Source organism: Leptinotarsa decemlineata, unplaced genomic scaffold (genome assembly GCF_025532065.1).
Source record: "Leptinotarsa decemlineata unplaced genomic scaffold, Ldec_3_MD MMD2_P_RNA_scaffold_6, whole genome shotgun sequence".
Taxonomy (NCBI): Eukaryota; Metazoa; Arthropoda; class Insecta; order Coleoptera; family Chrysomelidae; genus Leptinotarsa; species Leptinotarsa decemlineata.
In genome coordinates this window covers 11,925,533-11,944,543 of record NW_027412533.1, presented here as the reverse complement: position 1 = coordinate 11,944,543, position 19,011 = coordinate 11,925,533, and the positions used below count along the sequence as shown (strand labels likewise).

General features: G+C 34.0%; 1 protein-coding gene across 2 annotated transcripts in view; it reads right to left on the bottom strand.

Annotated features, from left to right (window-relative positions):
* The window catches only part of Trpgamma (Transient receptor potential cation channel gamma), a 369,660-nt gene that overhangs the window by 168,355 nt on the left and 182,294 nt on the right, over window positions 1-19,011 (bottom strand). For both annotated transcript variants that reach the window (XM_074169989.1, XM_074169988.1), the window contains 2 exons: window positions 7,667-7,815; window positions 1,268-1,398 (listed from right to left, as the gene is read on the bottom strand). In XM_074169989.1, the coding sequence (XP_074026090.1) occupies window positions 1,268-1,398; window positions 7,667-7,756 (221 nt within the window). In that variant the 5' untranslated portion in view covers window positions 7,757-7,815. The remainder of the gene's footprint in view (window positions 1-1,267; window positions 1,399-7,666; window positions 7,816-19,011) is intronic.

Below are 19,011 nucleotides of genomic sequence, written 5' to 3'. Positions count from 1 at the left end.
CATTTTTTTTTCTGAAGAAACCCGCAATTATCTCTGTTCTGTCACCAAAATATTTTAGTTACCCATTTCTTAATTTCTAACTGAGCAAAGCCGTAAATCCACTTACAGATAATTATACCCCAGATCAGACAATCAGAAATCAAGAAATGGTTGACTCTAATATATTTTGTGGAAAAACAGAGATAACTGCGAGTTTCTTCAGAAAAAACAATGTGGAAGTGGCATTCAAACCACATACCAGGTTATCTGATTTCCTTTTCAATGCCATCAAAGATAAAGTGGAATAGTTAGAGACATCTGGAGTTTATGAGCTCAAGTATCCGTAGTGTAACAATGTTTATGTGGGACAATGTGGTAGAAATTTCTCAAAACGGTATCCTGAACATGAGAGGTCCCTTAGACTAGGTAAAAATGATTCGACATTTTCAAACCATCCCTTGGGATGCAACTAAGAGTTTCCGAATCTAAACGATACAGAAATTTTGCACTATGCAAGGAAAGGTTGCAAATTCAATTATTTAAAATCCTTGGAAATTCATAAACATAAACATTGCGGGTGCAACCTGTTAAATGATCAAATCGACCTAGTTTACTTACCAGTTTTCAAATTAGTGTATTAACATTGTCACAGGTGAACAAAATTCAGGTACCTCTGTTATTAAAGACATTTGAAAATGTCCTTATTGGACGAAACTGCAGTAACGTTAGTTACAAATATAAGTGGTTAAAAACATAGAGAGTTTCAATTCTCATTTTTCATGATGATTTCCTACGACGTGGTAACGGCTACATCAATTTATTAAAAAAAAACAACTATTTTCATATGATCCTTGTGTTATACGAAAATCACTTTTCCCTTTTCAGGTTCTACCTCAAACATCCATTATGGAATTTAAACAGATATCATTCATTATACAAATTACACAATAATGACAGATACATAATTCCACATCATGTGTCATGATCTGAAATTTCACTTACATGGAAGATTCTCAATGGCGAACTCCGAAGTTTCGGGACAAGCCACTTGTCACATCATCTCATCATAACTGTTTTTCAATAGTAAAGGAATGTACTTCTTTCAAATACCCCTTTTAAATTAAATTTGTTTGAACATTTTCGAGAAAGGAATTAAAGAAATCGACTTCAGTATTCTACCTTCCGCTAAGCCACTGTCTACTTAATCAAATTTTGAAATAGCAGGCAGGTAATCACTCATCAGTTGAATATTCGTACGTATGAATATCACATAAAATCATTTAAGTACCGTCTTGTCGAAGCAACATCCCCCCTCTCAACAGCCAAAAGGAACTTCTTTTCGTCAAGTGTTAGTTGCGCGATTTCTTGGTGAGGTCTGATAACATTCTCTTCTTCCATCATCCCGTGTATGCTATGTCTCTGAAAATAAATAAAAACAAATATGATCTTCTTCAAAAGATATATGATGAACATAAAAAGAGTTAGCGATATGAAATTTTTGTTTCTTTCTCAATCGAGTAATATAATATGACAATTTCTTGCTTTACACATAGAGTTTCCTATTAGAAACAATAACATTTCACTTCAAAATGCGGCACTTATTTGTTCTTTCAATTTCTTGCATATCTAGCATAAAATTTGCTACTATTCGCCAATTCAAACTATTCCGTTCCTCCAATAATAAGTATGGTATGTACTAATGTTGAATGTAAAACGTATTATCAATTATTTTATTTTTTGGTTCAAAAATTGTGAAAATAGTTACTACAGTTTATCGTATGATTTTTACTATAAAGGGTTTTACAAAAAACGCAACACCTGTTTCACTATATAATAGCTTCCTCAATCGTAAACTAAAAGGTACTTCTAAATTACAACTATTTCATACTCTAACATATTACCTACTTGTTTGTATGCCTAGTTTCTAATAATGAATTTTCAGAAAGTACCTTAAATATACTTGAATATTTTTACCTGGAAATGAACAGATTCAATAATGGCGAATTATTCAATTCAGTTCGATCGTTCATGAGATATTGAGAGTTTTTGAATTTGTTTATTTCCATATTTCAACAGGTTAAGTTTCAAACCTTCCTTCTGGAAATAGAGGGGCTTGAATTCAAGGTTGAACTCATGATTATCTGTGATTAGATGAGTGGCATATGTGAAATTTATTTTCTGGAAACTATTTTTGTGTTCCTTTATACGGGCTTTGAACGTTCTTCCAGTTTGACCTATATAAAACATCGGACATGACCCACATGATAGATAATGTATATATACTCCTGATTTTTCTGAAACTGAAGTTGCAGAATCTATACCTCTGTTATGCAGAAAATCTGAAATATTTGTAGTAGGTTGGCCTAAGTAGGTTGAGGTTCTATAACTGTCATCCTCTTCTCTTCGAATTGACATAGGCATGTTGAAGTATAAAATAGTTGTAATTTAGAAGTAACTTTTAGTTTACGCTTGAGGAAGCTATTGCATTGCGAAACACGTGTTGCGGTTTTTGTAAAACCCTTTATAGTGAAAATCATACAATAAACTATATTAATTAGTATTAATATGGATTTTCATCAAGTATCGGCCAGTTCTATTCAATTATTTCTTCAGATGCTTCTTGTGAAAACTATGTTTTTCGTGAAATTGGAAGTTGATATTTCCCCAAACATATGAAAATATTTCATGGACGATCCATAATCACTACAACATGAATTTACGAAGGCGTATTGTGAAAAAGCATTTATTGGAAAATAGAAATAGTATCATATGAAACTATGAATTTTAACTTTGATGATTCAAGCGAGTGATAACCCCTTTCTGTGAGTAGAATTCTATACTTTCTCTATGACATCAGAAATATTTCAAAATAAAATTCATTCGTGAAGAATATCCCGAACGAGAGTAATATTATAAAATCTCATAACAAAAAGCAAAATAGTTCAAAAATTGGCTGATTGAAAATACGATTGAATTCATGAGATTTGAACACAAAATCTTTGTTTATGAGCCGAGTCCAACCACAATTTTGCCAAGCTTCTCACTGATGAATGTGATATGAAACTAGTAGAGTATCCAACTAGTCTCAATTTATTGTATTTCTTCAGGTGTTTCATTTATAAATAATTTTTTCATCATCTTCCAGTTCAATGGTGAAGTATGACGTTTGAGAACAATTCAAAGTAGGCAGATTCTCAAGGATGACTTGCGAATGAAAATAATAAAGAGTTTAAAGTAATATATTTGCTCATTTGTGATTGGCCTCGAAAGTATTGAGTAGTGGATATTGCTTACTTGGAGGACGAAACATGAAAACATTACCCTACAAGAAACGATCTTATGAACGACGCTTCTTATGATAGTCATAGAAAACAATCTTACCTCATTTCTGCATTTTGTCCCTCTTGAGAACCGTTACACAACTGACAAAATCACTATTGAAATCTGTAATATATGTATTCGTCAACATTCCACCACGATTATAAAATTGAACTGAACTATGTCTTGAATTCTGTAGCTATCAAAAATAATTCCAAAACATCTAGAAGGAATTGAATCACGGAAGATCCATTATTATGTAAATCGAATTGACTTCGAACCAGAAGAAGTTACGTCAGGAGTTTCCAATGCCCGGAGGAATTGGATAAGCACAAAATTGGGGTAATCGCAAAGCGACTGCTTATAAAGTTAACTGTTCAATAAAACCTCTCAGTGCTCAGGGCGAGTCTTGAAATTGAACCGAGGACTCAAATACACATTTCTGATTAATCTACTAATAATTAAATTCAGTCTTTGATTGGGAATACCTCATAGGGGGTTAACAGTTAGTTTTATGAATGAAAACAATAACGTAAAATATCTAGGTAGAGATTAATACACCGCATAGGCGTACCTAGCGAGGTGAAGGGGGTGCAGCTAGCCCCTGGATGCAAATGGTTATGAAGTGATGATACGAAAAAAATTAGGCAGGACGATAACAAATAATCAACTATTTATCAGCCTTCTGGGCATTAACCTATTTGGTAAAAATGTAATTGAGTTTCGGCAACACCGCTGTGAGTTAAGAAGATAAATCAACGCAATTTAAAGTCGATCAGTGAACTGAATGTGAAACGAAGAATTAAAGAGAACGTATGCGCCAATGGCTTGCCATATTGGAAAATGTTTTAATATTATTGTGTTCAAAGTGCAAACAGTATTTTTTCCTTGCGTAGTTGGGATTAAAATAACCAAGACGAGAAAACTGATGAGTTTCAATCATGAAGTCATTTGAACACTACTGATTTATTATGCGGTGTAATCTATGTTTGGGTTTATTATATACATCATAGGATACCCCTTGAATGGTTGAAGACCCATTTCAGATGTACAGAAGGATAGAACAGACTGAGTGCATTGAAATGCTAGAATATTCAAAACAGGGCTGAAAAAAGTTTTCAACAAATATTCTTCAAATACTAAAAATTATGAGAAAAAGTATGAAAGGTGTGATGAGAATAAAGATCTTAATTCATTCAGTGAAATGAAGCTTTGCTATAATTAGGTTTGACTCAACAACTCAAAAACATTGGGCGTTCAAAAACAAAGTTCTGAAAGCATAGGATTCTTTTCTGGTCATCCGATGATGGCCTTGCAGTTAACTTTGACTACGATTTTACAGATTATTCGAAGGTCGAAATGACTTTTGTGAATGGGACCCATACTGTTTATCAAGTTATTTGAAAATCCTTCAAATTGAATGATAAGACGGAGACCTCAGATTCAATTCTGATCATGACCTTCCAAATTATTTGAAGGTCAAGGTTAGTTTTTGAACGGAAACTCATATTTTTGCTTCGGAAATCAAATATGTAGGTGAAATTATATTCGAATACAACTTTGAGTGACACTGATTTCATTCAGTACAAAGAATCTATGATATTTTCATGTATGTCCTAACATTCTGAAATTGAACCTATATATTTCATTTCGAAAAGAGGAGAAGCGAGAAATCAAGTATATCCTAATCACCTTCTGGTCCAATATTTCTGTCCCCTAAGATCCCAGGTTCACAATCTGGATAGGTTACACTTAAACTTGTTTTCACTGACTAGGTCCACACACCCTTTACCTTTAGTGGCTGTTTCTATACATAACCTTGCCTTTTATTGGCTTTATTTCTCTATCGTTTGGAATGCAACAAATGAAATAATATATGCTGTTTCTTCCGCTAATATATTGAGTCGTTTGATTACTCTACCATTTTTAATATTTGGCTTTCAAACGACCTTCAGAGATCAAATATAGTCATTATTTTTTCTGCTTCCTATGCTCCTGAGAAAAACATTTTGAGGGGTATGGATCAAATCTGAGGTTACTATAATGAAGCCAGGAAACAATCCTATACCCATTGTTTGAAGGTGATTGACAATGTTTCATGATGAATTTTACTAGTTCTGACTTCCATTGTCTAATATATAAAATGATTTGAAATCCCTGAAACTACTAAAAGAGAAGAAATAAAAATAAATAGATGTAAATAACAATTATATTAGGCAAAAAAAAAACCTGAAATGGAATAATAGTGAAATAAAATACAAGTAAGAATAAGACAATTAAACAAAAAAATAGAAATGAAGAAACACAAAATGAAAATAAAGATGAAAATGAGAAAGTTAGGAGATTTCAAGCCAAGTTAGTTCACGACGTTGCGATTGTTAGAATCCACAATCGTCTTCGGGTGATGACTGGACAGATTCCTCCGAGGAATGACTATTCATGGGTCGTTCGAGTACTTTCACTCATCCTCGCTTTCCATTTTTTCGCTTCACTGGTTCGGTGGGAGATGACCGTTTGGCGGGAGTTGGCCATTTTTCTCTTGATGATAGGTTTCCATATGTTGCGTATTTCTACGCTGGCTTGGCTGAATACGTTGTTGGACAACATGTATGCGGCTTTCTTGAATTTTCTCTTAAACCAATGTTACTCTCTGTGTAAGATCTCAGCTTGGGACCACTCGATGTTGTGTTGATGAGTCCAAACATGGTCTGCTATTCCTGATTTGCTAGTTTCCCCTCGCTGTGTGTGTTTCTTGTGTTCGGCAATGCGAACATTCAATGGCCTCTTAGTTTCACCAATATAGGAGTTTCCTCACTCCTTTTATTTTCAGTTTGTATTTCTTTATTTTTATTTTTTGTTCAATTGTCTTATTTTTACTTGTATTTCATTTCACTATTATTTCATTTCAGGTTTTTTTTGCTTGATGTAATTGTAATTTTCAGCTATTTATTTTTATTTCTTCTCTTTTAGTTGTTTCAGGGATTTCAAATCATTTTATATATTAAACAATGGAAGTCCAAACTAGCAGAATTAATCCTATACCCAATATACTTTGTTTTTTTTTACCGCTTCACATTTTACAGTAATTGAGCCATACCGGAACTTTCGGGTCACCCTGTATAATTTTCTGAAATATCATAACTCGAATGATCATGACTTCATCATCTCAGTTTTGATCCAAGAATTATTTATTGAAGGTATTTTATTCTGATCTACATTCATTTGTTATGTGATAAAACTGTATTGGAGATGATCGGAGATGATGTAGTTTTATTTCAATCAAACGAAATTTTTCGATATTGTAAAGTATATATCTGGTGAAAACGAATGAAGCTATGATAGTTTCCAATATCATAAGAACTATTAAATGAGCATTAAAGACAATATGGCAAAGTTTCAATGCCAATAACGCATGCAGAGATTATAATTGCAAAACCAATAATCTCGTTTTTATGGTTTACATATGACAGTTACCACGTTCCTCGACGATCCAATTAATTTTTTATCGTGTATTGGATTGATTGGAATTCAGAGTTGATGCCATAATCTGTTTTGTTGAACATTCCGGTAATTGATGGCTGAAAATGGATTTTCAATGTCGGGGTTGTCATTCTGAATACTCGATTTGACTTTCATAATGGTGGAATCAATCAATCAATCATCTTTATTAATCATTAAAAGTTTAAGCTTTGGAAGCTATATTGCCGGTATTGTCTTAGATGAAAATGAATTCTTGGCATAGTATCATCAAATTTTTTGATACTTCAGTAAGCGTTTCATCCAACTGTAGTCTTATATGGGGAATAAGATATACAGCTTTTCTCGAACGGGTTTGAAAATCGTTCAGCCTGCGGCTTGAACCACCGACTCACACATCGGTCGTATGAGAGAGTGAACAAAGCACCCACGTCAAACTGCTCGGCTACGGATCTACCAGCTGAACTGTTTCGAAGGCCTCCTACAACTGCCTAGAAGTACGCCCAATTATACAGTTAGATTGGAAACTGGACAAGTTGAACTGCATCATAACTTAGAATGAGAGCATTGCCACCACTGCCAAACGCTAACAGAATCGAGATGTACTAAGATAAAATAAAAAAATTGTAGTAAAGTCAAACCACAAAAAAACTATTTTATACCAACCCCATATCTAAAGAGGCATAGCCTTCAACAGGGGCCCCATAAACAAGACTACAGAAAACCCAATATATTTCACAAAATTGAATAATAAACGCATTTGAATTGAATCGATAGCTTTGTCAATAAGATCAACTCTGTAGGCAATACAATATATCACAATCAATACTGAATTTTAGACATATATAAAGATATCGAATAATTCATGTTGATATTATTGTAACATACTCACCTTGACTTTCTTGCCGATAGGGGGTTTCTCCAACAGACAACTGGTTAGTTCCGTACGTGGGATATCAATACAAGTATCGGTGCCCCCCATTTTATTAAGGGACACCACCCCTTCAACCGTTTCTTCTTCCTCATTCTCAGCAGGACTTTCTGCAACAAAAAAATTCTGAATATTATTTGAACTGATATTTTATGATATTCTGTACAAAGAGGTGAATGAAAGAAGTTTCATAAAAATCCATATTACTACACGATTGATTTATTAGCAACTTATCGATTGATCCATTGATATGAGAATAATAACTGAACTAAGGAGCTAAGCGTTCTCATCCCCAAAAGCGGAGATTCGTCGTTTCCTGAAAATTATTGACCGATAACATACTTGAATTCGTGTTACAAGTTGTTTACGAGCATCGTATATACACAAATACTCACCGTGGTTATCAGAGTATTTAAACGGATATATAAGCAGAGTGAGTCAACGAGAGAAGAACAGAATCTGTTCATCGATAGAGGTGTGATGCAGGACTCTATGGCATGGATCGATTACCGCAAGGCATTTGGTACAACATTGCATTAGCTCATCTTGCATTTGCTTCGATACCCTGCACTGCTAATATCACTCTGCCGGACTCACTTCACCTTAAACTCTGATCAGGCTATAGAGTCCAAACAGGCTGGGTCACTTCCAGAACTGGTGTATTTCAGGGCGATTCCCTCAATCCCCTCCTCTTCTGCATCTCACTAATACCATTAACCATTGCGCTCAAGAATACTCGACGGTATTACTGTGGCACCCCCGGAAACTAAAGGCTCAACCTCACCTATTTTTTTTATATAGATGATCAGAAACTTTATGTCTCTGGAGAAAAAGATCTCCATCAGTCCTTGAAGATGATGAAAGAGTACACTCATGCCATCGCTATGAAATTCGAGATGTGTAACGGTCCATATGAAAAGAGGACGTAGATGGGAGCATCCTGCACCATCTGGATGCCGAAGAAAGTGTATTTACTTTGGGGTGGAGCAACAGAAATTACCAGCATCACGAACTCTCTACGCGGCAAGTATCAGCACAAACTTAGACACTACTCGTTTGAGGTAGTGAAGTGGACTCGAGAGGAGGAGCTGTATCAATTCGACGTACAGACCCGAAAAAATTATGCACCTCTGTGACGTGATGGGTATAAATGTTCCTGGCTCAAGGTACCGGGCCTGCCATGAAGCAACTGAGACCCAAATGCACTTGCTATCAGCATGTCAAGCATATGCGGTCTCAGCCTATATCCATCTATATAACGCGGCAATAAGAATGCTTTATTACCACCTACGGCACTCTTAAGGTATTGACGAAACACCGGTGTTGTCCTACAAATCATTGTGGGAAATAAGAAGTGCCTATTTTATTGAAGCTATTCGTTTCTCACCCTCAGGCTCATACAAACTAATAAGCCTGATTAGAGCAAGACAATATCTGTTGTGGAGTTTTCAGCTCTTGGCGAAACGAATATTGTGCGAAAAGAGGAGGATTAATGAATAAAATATCGAGATTTCCTCATCGAATTCCACAAATACTATTCAGACAAATCTGTCAAGATAGTTGTTGTGATTATTGAAGTCCATGGTGGAATGATGCCCACTCAACTCTCGAATATCAAGATCACACCGGCTTGCCGCACTAAGACAGAAATCTCAGCAGGCAAATGCAGAGAGCTGTCATTCTTGGCTCACTGCGCTTTCTCAGGACACATGATTTTCTCACTCAACAATCACTTACCCCACGGTGTGGGGAGTTGTCATTGGTGATGAAGAACTTTTTTTGCTTATTTGACTTCAATATCACTGTTTATTCAAGCAATTTTTTTCAAATCTATATCTGAAAGATAATAAAGACAGCTGTTTTTTTTCGATAGTATTGAAGATACTAACTTCGTGATACAAGAAGAATCGCTCAAAAAAAATCGGAAAAATTGTATATTTATATTTGTTTTTTTAGAAGCATGTGAATCATTTCTGTCGCTTTGCATTCATCAAAAACAGAAAGACAGAAATACATTGAAGATCAAATTTGACTATGAATGTCCACATCAGAAAGTCTCAGTGACAAGTAATTTATGGAGTTCATTCGAATAGTCTAATCAACAAGTTCAAAAACATGAAAAATAGAGATGAAGGTCCTAAAAATATGAGCGATAATTCATTCTATCCGGAATCACCTCTAGAAAAAGGTTTTGAAAGATTTTGGTGCAGATAAATTGTTATTAACAAAATAAGATAGATAAAAATGGTTTTTAGTTTTTCGTTAAAAACTCAAAAAATATTGATATTTAAACGATTTTGAAAAATGCTCGTTAAAGAGGAGGAAATTTTCGATAAAAAAAGTCCAGACTACCGAAACTCTTTCTCCATTATTTATAATTTTAATTTGACGTTGAAAAAAGGGTTCCGCGCGGCTGTTACGGCATGCGCGCGCTGCCGCTAAAGAGAGTTTATCAAAGAATTTTTGAATTTTTTCTTACCATAACATGTCATATTAAAAATTCGAAAAAAATCTAGTATCTTGATAACACTTGAATGAATCGAGTACCGTAAAAAAAGTTTTATCACCATTTTTCAAAAAGTGATTCAATTGTTAACTAACAAATTTTTTTCCAATAACCGTTGGCATAAATAATGGGATAAAAGGTATAAATAATTGGCCTGTAAATTTTAAACTTCGTGGAGCCCTTTTGATATATACTTCATACGATCCTGCAATAAAAGTTCATGAAAATTTATTAATTTGTTAATAATGATTCTTATAACTATTGCAAAATGAAATATCTAAATTGTGTTGATAAACATTTTTTTTCAATTGATATTTAGCTATGTCTGTTTTCACATTAAACAGTGGCAGTTATTAACATAGAATATGAATTTTTCACGTAATTTGTTTATTAAATTGTTTTAAACAAATAGAGAAATTCGGTGTTTTTGAAAATATTTTTACTGGTAATTTGTTAATTAGAGATAATTATGATTTGAGAAAAAACTTTCTGATTTCAATTGTTAATTGTTTAAATTTTTTTTTATATTTCGATTGTTCAAATAATTAGTTAAGAAATAATTTTGCTTTTGAAAATCATAATTCACACTTTTAAGTAGTTTAGCAAAAATTTCTTTTTTTAATTTATTATTCAATTGTTTATTAGTTCAACAATTTGTTATAAACAAATATTGACCAACGATATACTTTTTTTCTGAGGCTGGAAAAAATTATAAAGACAGCTGTATATAAAAAAGTGCTATAATTTTTTTTTATTCATTATAATTTTATAATTTAATTAATTATATAATTTTTTCATGTTACTTTTATATATATATATATATATATATATATATATATATATATATATATATATATATATATATATATATATATATATATATAGCTGTTTTTATAACTTTTTTCTGCTTCTGAAATAAAAAATAACGTTGGTCAATATTTGTTTATAACAAATTGTTAAACTAATAAAAATTTAAATAATAAATAGATTTTTTTTGCCAAACAGCCGGGCGGAACCCTATTTTCAACGTCAAATCAAAATTATAAATAATGGAGATATAGTTTCGAGAGTCGAGACTTTTTATCGGAAATTTCCTCCTCTTTGACAAGCTTTTTTCAAAATTGCTTAATTATTAATATTTTTTGAGTTATTGACGAAAAACTAAATACCTTTTTTTTATCTTATTTTGTTAATAACAATTGCAATTTTTTACCTGCATCAAAATTTTTTTAAAATCTGTTTTTCCGTTAATCAGCTGTCGCCCCCATGCGAACGACAACTCTCAAAAGTTGAGAACTTGTGCGAGCTAAGGACTAACGAGGTCTTATCTTTTAACGTGTGATTTCTAACACGGTTGCAGAATCATTCCAGCTCAACCAGATAAATTCTCTCGAAAAAAATATCTGGTCGAGGCGGGAATCGAACCCACGATCTTCCGATCGTGAGTCGGGCGCACTACCACCGCGGCCAATTCCACAACTTCTTCAAAAGCATTTTTCTAGAAGTGATTCCGAATTGAATGAGCTATCGCTTATATTTTTAGGACCTTCATCTCTATTTCTCATGTTTTTGAACTTGTTGATCAGACTAGAATTCGAGGATTCCATTATCCATATAGATTCGCTTTTTTCCATTTACTGTCCATTCTGCCGTACTTTTCCAACGCTTTTATTTCCCTTCAACTGTTTTTTTTCAGTTATATATTTTTGTTCTTTTCATGAATATTGAATTTTACTATTATCACTTTCTCAGATATTTTGTAACAATCTTTCAAGTTTTGATGAGTGAAGTCATTTATTTTAAGAGTATTCTTTATGACACTACAAACGGTTCTGTGTATATTTTCCCGAGTTGAATCGGTACATCCATTGAATGCGGACTGACAAATCAAAATAAGCGAGAGCTGAAAGGCATGATTTAGAATATACGCACTACTTGATCTATTTGCTCATGCCTTACTGACTACAGCAATATGAGTGTAGATTTCTAACCAAGGAATTAATAAATAAATATTGTTTTTCACCAAATAATCGCTGATAGACTCGAAGTGGCACTAAATAAATAACTTCTTATTACAAAATACACGTTAACGTCCCATTTGGAGATACTTTGATATATATCAGATAACTCCGAATCACTCGCAAAAATCGATAGTCAGATGGAGGATAATCGAAACGACCTTATTCAAGAGTCGCCGTAAAATCTCTGATAGAATATCAAAAATGCTCAGACAATCAAACCTTGCACTAATTTCAAACTGTAGTATGAATATCAATTAGTGAATAACATCACAAAAATAACTATTCCTGTTGAGGCCTATTTTATATCGTTTGATGTGCAAAATTAATTTTTCAGGATTCCGCCTATTGAAACAAATGATCTTGTTGAGTTGAGAGGAAAACCCGTTGAGTCCTTTGCTAGCTGACAATTTTTATGGAAAACCAGTTGAATAACAGTTTCTCATACTGGTACAGATACGTAAATGATACTGGTACAGGCAGGCAGGTAGAATTTGTCATTTCCATTTACTTATCAATAAAATTCACCACTGAAATAAAGATTACTAATTAGAAAATTTTTTAGACATGACTAATACTGAAATTGATAATAAACATGATTTAGCAATTTTTCACGAACTATCTTATAAAGTAGCAGCATTTAATAGTATGCCTCACAGACTACTGAATCTTCCACTGTCAGAAATTTATTTTCAGATGAAACTGAGTTTTGTCAAATATATTGCTGTCAACTGCGGTTACAAGGTAGGTATTATTGATTCCATTCTTCCCAAAAAACTACAAAAACAAGCCATTAACATTAACTTACTTGTTGAACGAACCAATAACATCGCTTGTTTTTTGAAAAAGAAAGGTTCACAGAAATAATAATAATTAAGGCAAATTCATTAAAAACAATAAAGGCAAAACAGTGTCGGGTATATTAGGAGTATATGAGTTGACTTGTGGTTCGTCCCCAAAACTTCATATTGGCCAAATGGTGAAGATCTTTTCCCAAAGAATAAAGGAACATATGAGTAATTTTTCGAATGTGAAGACCAATTACACATTTGAAAACCATAATTTGGTGGAGATGCATAAATTCAACCACGACTATGACGTATTACATTTGGAAGAAAAATGCTTGAAACTCCAATCTTTTGGAATGCTTAGAAATTGATAGATTTAAGAATTCAAAAAATTCACATAATGATCAAATAGAATTGGATTCTTCATTTGAGTTGAATCTGTTTTCTATTGCGGAAATTGGTAATTAGTTCATCACACATGTCCATTTATTGTGTTGGTTTTTTTTATAATGCCCAAATTTTTAATTAGTCAACACTTCGACTCTGGTTATTATTATCCATTGAAAAGGTGAAATGTCATATGATTCAAATTGTTATATTATATTAGGCAATAATTAGGTAGATTTCAGATAACATTTATTCAACTACGTTACATTTCAAAAGAATGTATGTAGGAAGTTATATAAAAGAGGTTACTTGTGAATACAAGTCTTCAAAATACACAGATATATGATCAGATATTTGAAGTAATTGAAATGAAACAATAAAAGACATATAAAATATGTAAAAAAAACATATAAAGGGACAAATTATATGGGTACGTGTCAGAGTGAGCATGTTCCCGATTTGAAATACGTAATCATAAACCGAGTAAAATCAGTGACTCAGAAGGAATTCTTTCAAGTGTTTCAAGAATTTCAAATATTCAGTGTTTTCAAATCTTCAGATAGAATATTATAAAGATAATAGTCTCAAGATTTTTTTTGAGATTTATTCAGACGTAGACGTTTTGAGCATATATGTATTGTTTGCCTTCCTTGTATTATCATTACGGATGTCCGAATGTTTCGTCAAAAAATTTTACTTCTTGTAGATTTCAAGAAGGACACAAAAGAGATACAGAGATGGAAGCGGTAAAATTCTCAGTTTGCGAAATAACGGTTAGCAATGGTCTCTATAACCCACATCAGCTACAATACTTACAGCCCTTATCTGTAGCCTAAAAATATTAATTGCGCCTCTTGTGTTACCCCTGAGAACAATTCCATAAATCATATATGGATAAATCAGAGAAAAGTATAACATTTTCAATGTACTGCTACTATGGTTTTCAACTGACGAAGAATCAAAATAGATTTAAACAATTCATTAAAAAAAAACAAACTGTGAATTCCAAGATAGGCCATTGTCTATGGAAAGTCCAGGTATTTCAACAGCCTCGTGTTCAGATCTGTGAGTTTGCTTCAAGAAAAGTAGAATTTGCGTTCTATCACTATTCGATTTAGGTTTGTTGCAATGACCACCAATGATTGGATCTTTCTCTTAGCTATTTATGAGTTGCCATCAGGTCCGTCATATTTTCTTCTGGAAATATAAAATTAGTATCATCAACAATAATAACCGAATTGCAAGATCATTGACATATATAATAAATAATAAAGGTCCCAACACCGATCTTTGAGGAACACCGTGTGTCACAGGTGTTAACTATGAAACTAGAACTTCTTGAAAACGGTTTCCTAAGAAAGATTTTATGAGATTTAAGAGTACCCCAAGTACACCATAATGATACAACTCTTCCATTAAGATATCATGAGAAACACAATCAAACTTCTTCAAGAGATCACATCACATTTCATATACACTTAACTACATCATTAACAATTTTCAAGACAGCATCAGAATGATTTTATCGAAACCCAAACTGGGATATACTGAAGAAGTTGTTGAGTTCAAATTTGTTTTTAGTATCATTTCAATGATTTTTCCAAAAACACAAACTATAGCAATAGCACGACAGTTGTCCACTAATGTAATATCGCCCTTTTCAAACGTCAGGAAAAATACCGGTGCTAAAAATAGTGTTGATAAGGTGTGTGAGTGGTTGTAAGATAATGTAAATGTGTCTTTCATGATACTACTATTCAATCCATAAGCATCAAGGCATTGTGAATTCTTCAATGAATTTACCGCATGAAGGAGAACATCGTTTTCAGTGACTGGGTTTGGAAAAATGAAGTACAGGGAATTGGAAGTTTTTTTAAATCTAATAGATTGTAATATGAATACGCCTGATGAAGCTATTATATAGCAAAACACGTAATGCGGATTTGTGAACTGTTCAGTGAAAATCAGTTAACTAAATCATATAATCAAGTGTTACCTCGGAGAATTGTGGAAAGAGTGGAGTAGAGAGAAGGCAGACAGTTTTTGAGTCTGTTTCTCGCAGAACTAAGCTCACAAATCGAATGAATCACCGCCTTAAATGAGCCCTTGAGAACGCGACAATATTTTGTTTGATTAGAATAAAATGGATCCTGTTTGCTTGTAGAATTATTCCTAAAATATGGTGCTAACGACAAAAAGTAATCTTTTTCCAGACAGTCGATTTATGGAACTCTTCACCAATCTCTTCAACTATCACCTTTTTGTCAGTCCCCTATAAGCTTCCGAGAGAGTCAATCAGTAAGGAATGAATGAGCAACTGCCTTGAATGAGCCTTTTTCCTGAGAATAATACAGCGAACGTGTCACGAGAGGCAGCACTATTAGTAGGGAGAAACATAAACTATTCACATGTAAAACAGCATTGCTGTTTCGCGAATTGTCCGTCGGATAATCGATATCCGGAAGAGAACGTGTTTTTTATACCATTTATAAAACCTCATATTATGAGGTTAGATGTAAGAAATGGATACATGCTTCGGGGAGAGTGGATTTAATAGCGCCAAAAATAAATAAATATTCATATGTATGCTTTAAATATGAAATTTATAACGTTTTGTAACGTTTTAATGTTACAACATTGTTATCCTTTACAGTTGCAAATTTTAGTTTTGCTCCAGGAACATCTTCATCTGTTAAATACATTCTTTCATAATTGTACTTTACCATATGTTTATATGAGGATTAGGCAGTGTTTGTCCCTATCGAACTGCTAGCGCTGCTAGTGAGTGATTTTTCGTGCTTCAGAAAAAAAGTTTATTAACTTATAATTTCATTTAATTCTAGAACAGTCGATGAAACCCCATTGTATCAGCGGGCATTTAAAATGTCCATTTCACATAATGAGGAATAATTATATTTCTACAAACATTTGGTAGGGACCAAGTAGTCAGGCAATGTGAATGGATTTGTTATTGTTCTAATAGTTTCTTGTATGAGCTTGTTGTTTCAAAATGATTGAAATTATGTGTTTATTTTGTTGGGTGAAACTACGTGAAACTAATTTCACACTATAAATGGGATAGCTGTAATCACAACATATAGAAAGGTTACAAACTGGAAGATAAAGCTCTATCGAAACAGCTATTTTCACATAAACAATGAATCACACGAAAGAAAAATACTTTCGAAATTATTGCTTCTATATGAACGCTGATTTATACGAAGAATATGTTTCCATTTCGTTTGTATTTCAAACAGTCGTAATAGAATCGAATAAGATATCATTCACAGGATTCCTACAACATATAATTAACATATAATGACGACTTTTTGTCATGGAATGGGCCAAATCCACGCATGTCATCGATGACAGTACGTAAATAACATTCATTCGCCTATATGATCAGATCACAGCCGCATAGGAGTCTTGTTTAAATTAAACGGGTATATTTCAAGGACAGATTAATTTTTGAGAAAGGAAGGTTTTGGCTTTCTGTGGGAATCTTCCAAAGAAAGGAAGGAAGCAATCAATTTAAAAAAATTGACTCTACACGAAGATGTGTGGATCATGCAAAGAAGGAACTTCCAAAACAACTATTTTCATAGATACAGGGTATCCCATATAAAACTCCGCGGGCAAATATCTGAAAAATGAGAGAGAATGTCTATATTTTGTGAAGGCAGATGATTTTGATGTCAAAGGGTCCTCTTATTTGCGAAGAGATCCAGCAATAGGCGTCATCCATTAGGGCTCCGCGACACCGACGCCAATTTTTTTAAATGTTAACCTAGATATTCCGATTCGTTTTTGAATCTGCATTAAATTCTGAATTCAGCCATTTAGCACACTTGTAGGTTTCCTTGAATACTGATGAAAAAGGCAATTTTATTGCATATTATAAAGAGGGCCATGAATAAGTCAAAATGAATGCAATAATACGAGTTTAATAAAATGAATCCATCAGTTGTCATTTCATTGTGTGTTCAATTTCATCTAGTTGCGTATTTCTGTACAAATTGAAATAAATGTTTCAAATCACCAAAAAATATGTCACTTTGACCATAACTCGACTAACATGATGATAAGGAAATCAATAAGTGATAACAAGAATCATTTTAGTAAGTGTTTAAATTGCCTCCCTCCACGTAGAATACACATATTGCATCTTTTTAGTAATTCCCGATTCGTGACAGCTAAAAGCGTCTCTCGCGTTATGGAAGCACAAACATTTGTGATACTATTTTTCAAATCGTGTACATGTTGTGGACGTCGCATATAAACTAAGTCTTTGATATATCCTCACAGAATGAAATCTAGTGGAGTAAGTAGGATAGCTATGTTCTTTCTGCCTCATTCACTTCCGGTGTAGTCGGATGTTGAGTTGAATAGCGATGGTCAGTTGGATGGAGGGACAGGTGGTGGTAGGAAGAGCAAGAACAACCCCAGCGAGGTTCATTAGGCGGCGCAAAGAGCAACCCTTGCGTGTGTGTGGAGGGTTGTTGGTCTTTGTTGGTGGTGTGGTGGAAAAGAATGACAAGTGACAGGAGCGCTAGGTGTTTAGTTGGGTTGCAGGTTTGGACTTCGATCTAGCCATGATATTGGACCCTATTCTATTATTATGTGCAGGTGCCCCAACTTGTTGAAACCACATATTCGCGCCTTATTCCACCATTTTTGAGATTGTTTTTCCTTCCAGTTGCTGTTACAAGTTTTTCGCAGCGCTTTTGCTGTACCACAAAAGTGTTCTGGGCCAGTGGGGGAGCATCGTGCTCCTCGTGCTAATGAATCAGCCTCTTCATTACCCTTGTATCATGTGTGGTACCCAGGCTAATGGCAGTCTGTTTTGACTACCTAGTTCTTGTAGCTTTTCTAGGCAGTTCCAGACCAGTTTGGAATTGACCTGCATGGAGCTAATTGCTTTTATAGCTGCTTGGCTATCAGAGTATATCGCAATAGTCTTTTCCTTAAACTCTTGCCTTAGTGAATCTTCTGTGCTGCCGTTTCTGCCTGGAATATCGTCACTTTTTTACCTAAGCTTAGTGAGACTTTTGTCTTTGGTTGCCATCTCATCCGATGGCAACCAAAGTCGTTTTCCAACTCTTTGTTTAGCTCGTTGTACCTCTTACCGTGCAGCATGCTTATAGGCATTTGCCCTCTGGTCAGTCTACTGATGACTGACCTGGTTTCCCCTTGAATATATAGATGTAGTGGCTTTAGGTTCAGCAAGACTTCTAATGTGGCTGTTGGGGTGGTTCTCATAGTGCCCGCGGCAGCCAGGCAAGCTTGCCTTTGAATGCCACTCCCTGGGGAACACCAGCGCTAATGGTAGAAGTATTCAAGAGATATCCATCGACGTACACTTGTAGAGAATGTTCTTTCAGGATGATGCAGAGCCATACACAAGTAACTAATTCTGATAAAATTATCAATAACATAATATGAAAATGATGAGATATTTGCAATTTTTCATTTGTTGACATTTTTATCTCTACGGTGAGAAATCGAAATAACTGAGAGCTTGGATAGGTTACACCTTCCGATTTTAAAAACGAATTTGGCTGTACGTGTCAAATACGAATCCGAATTATTATCGGCGTTCTCTATTAT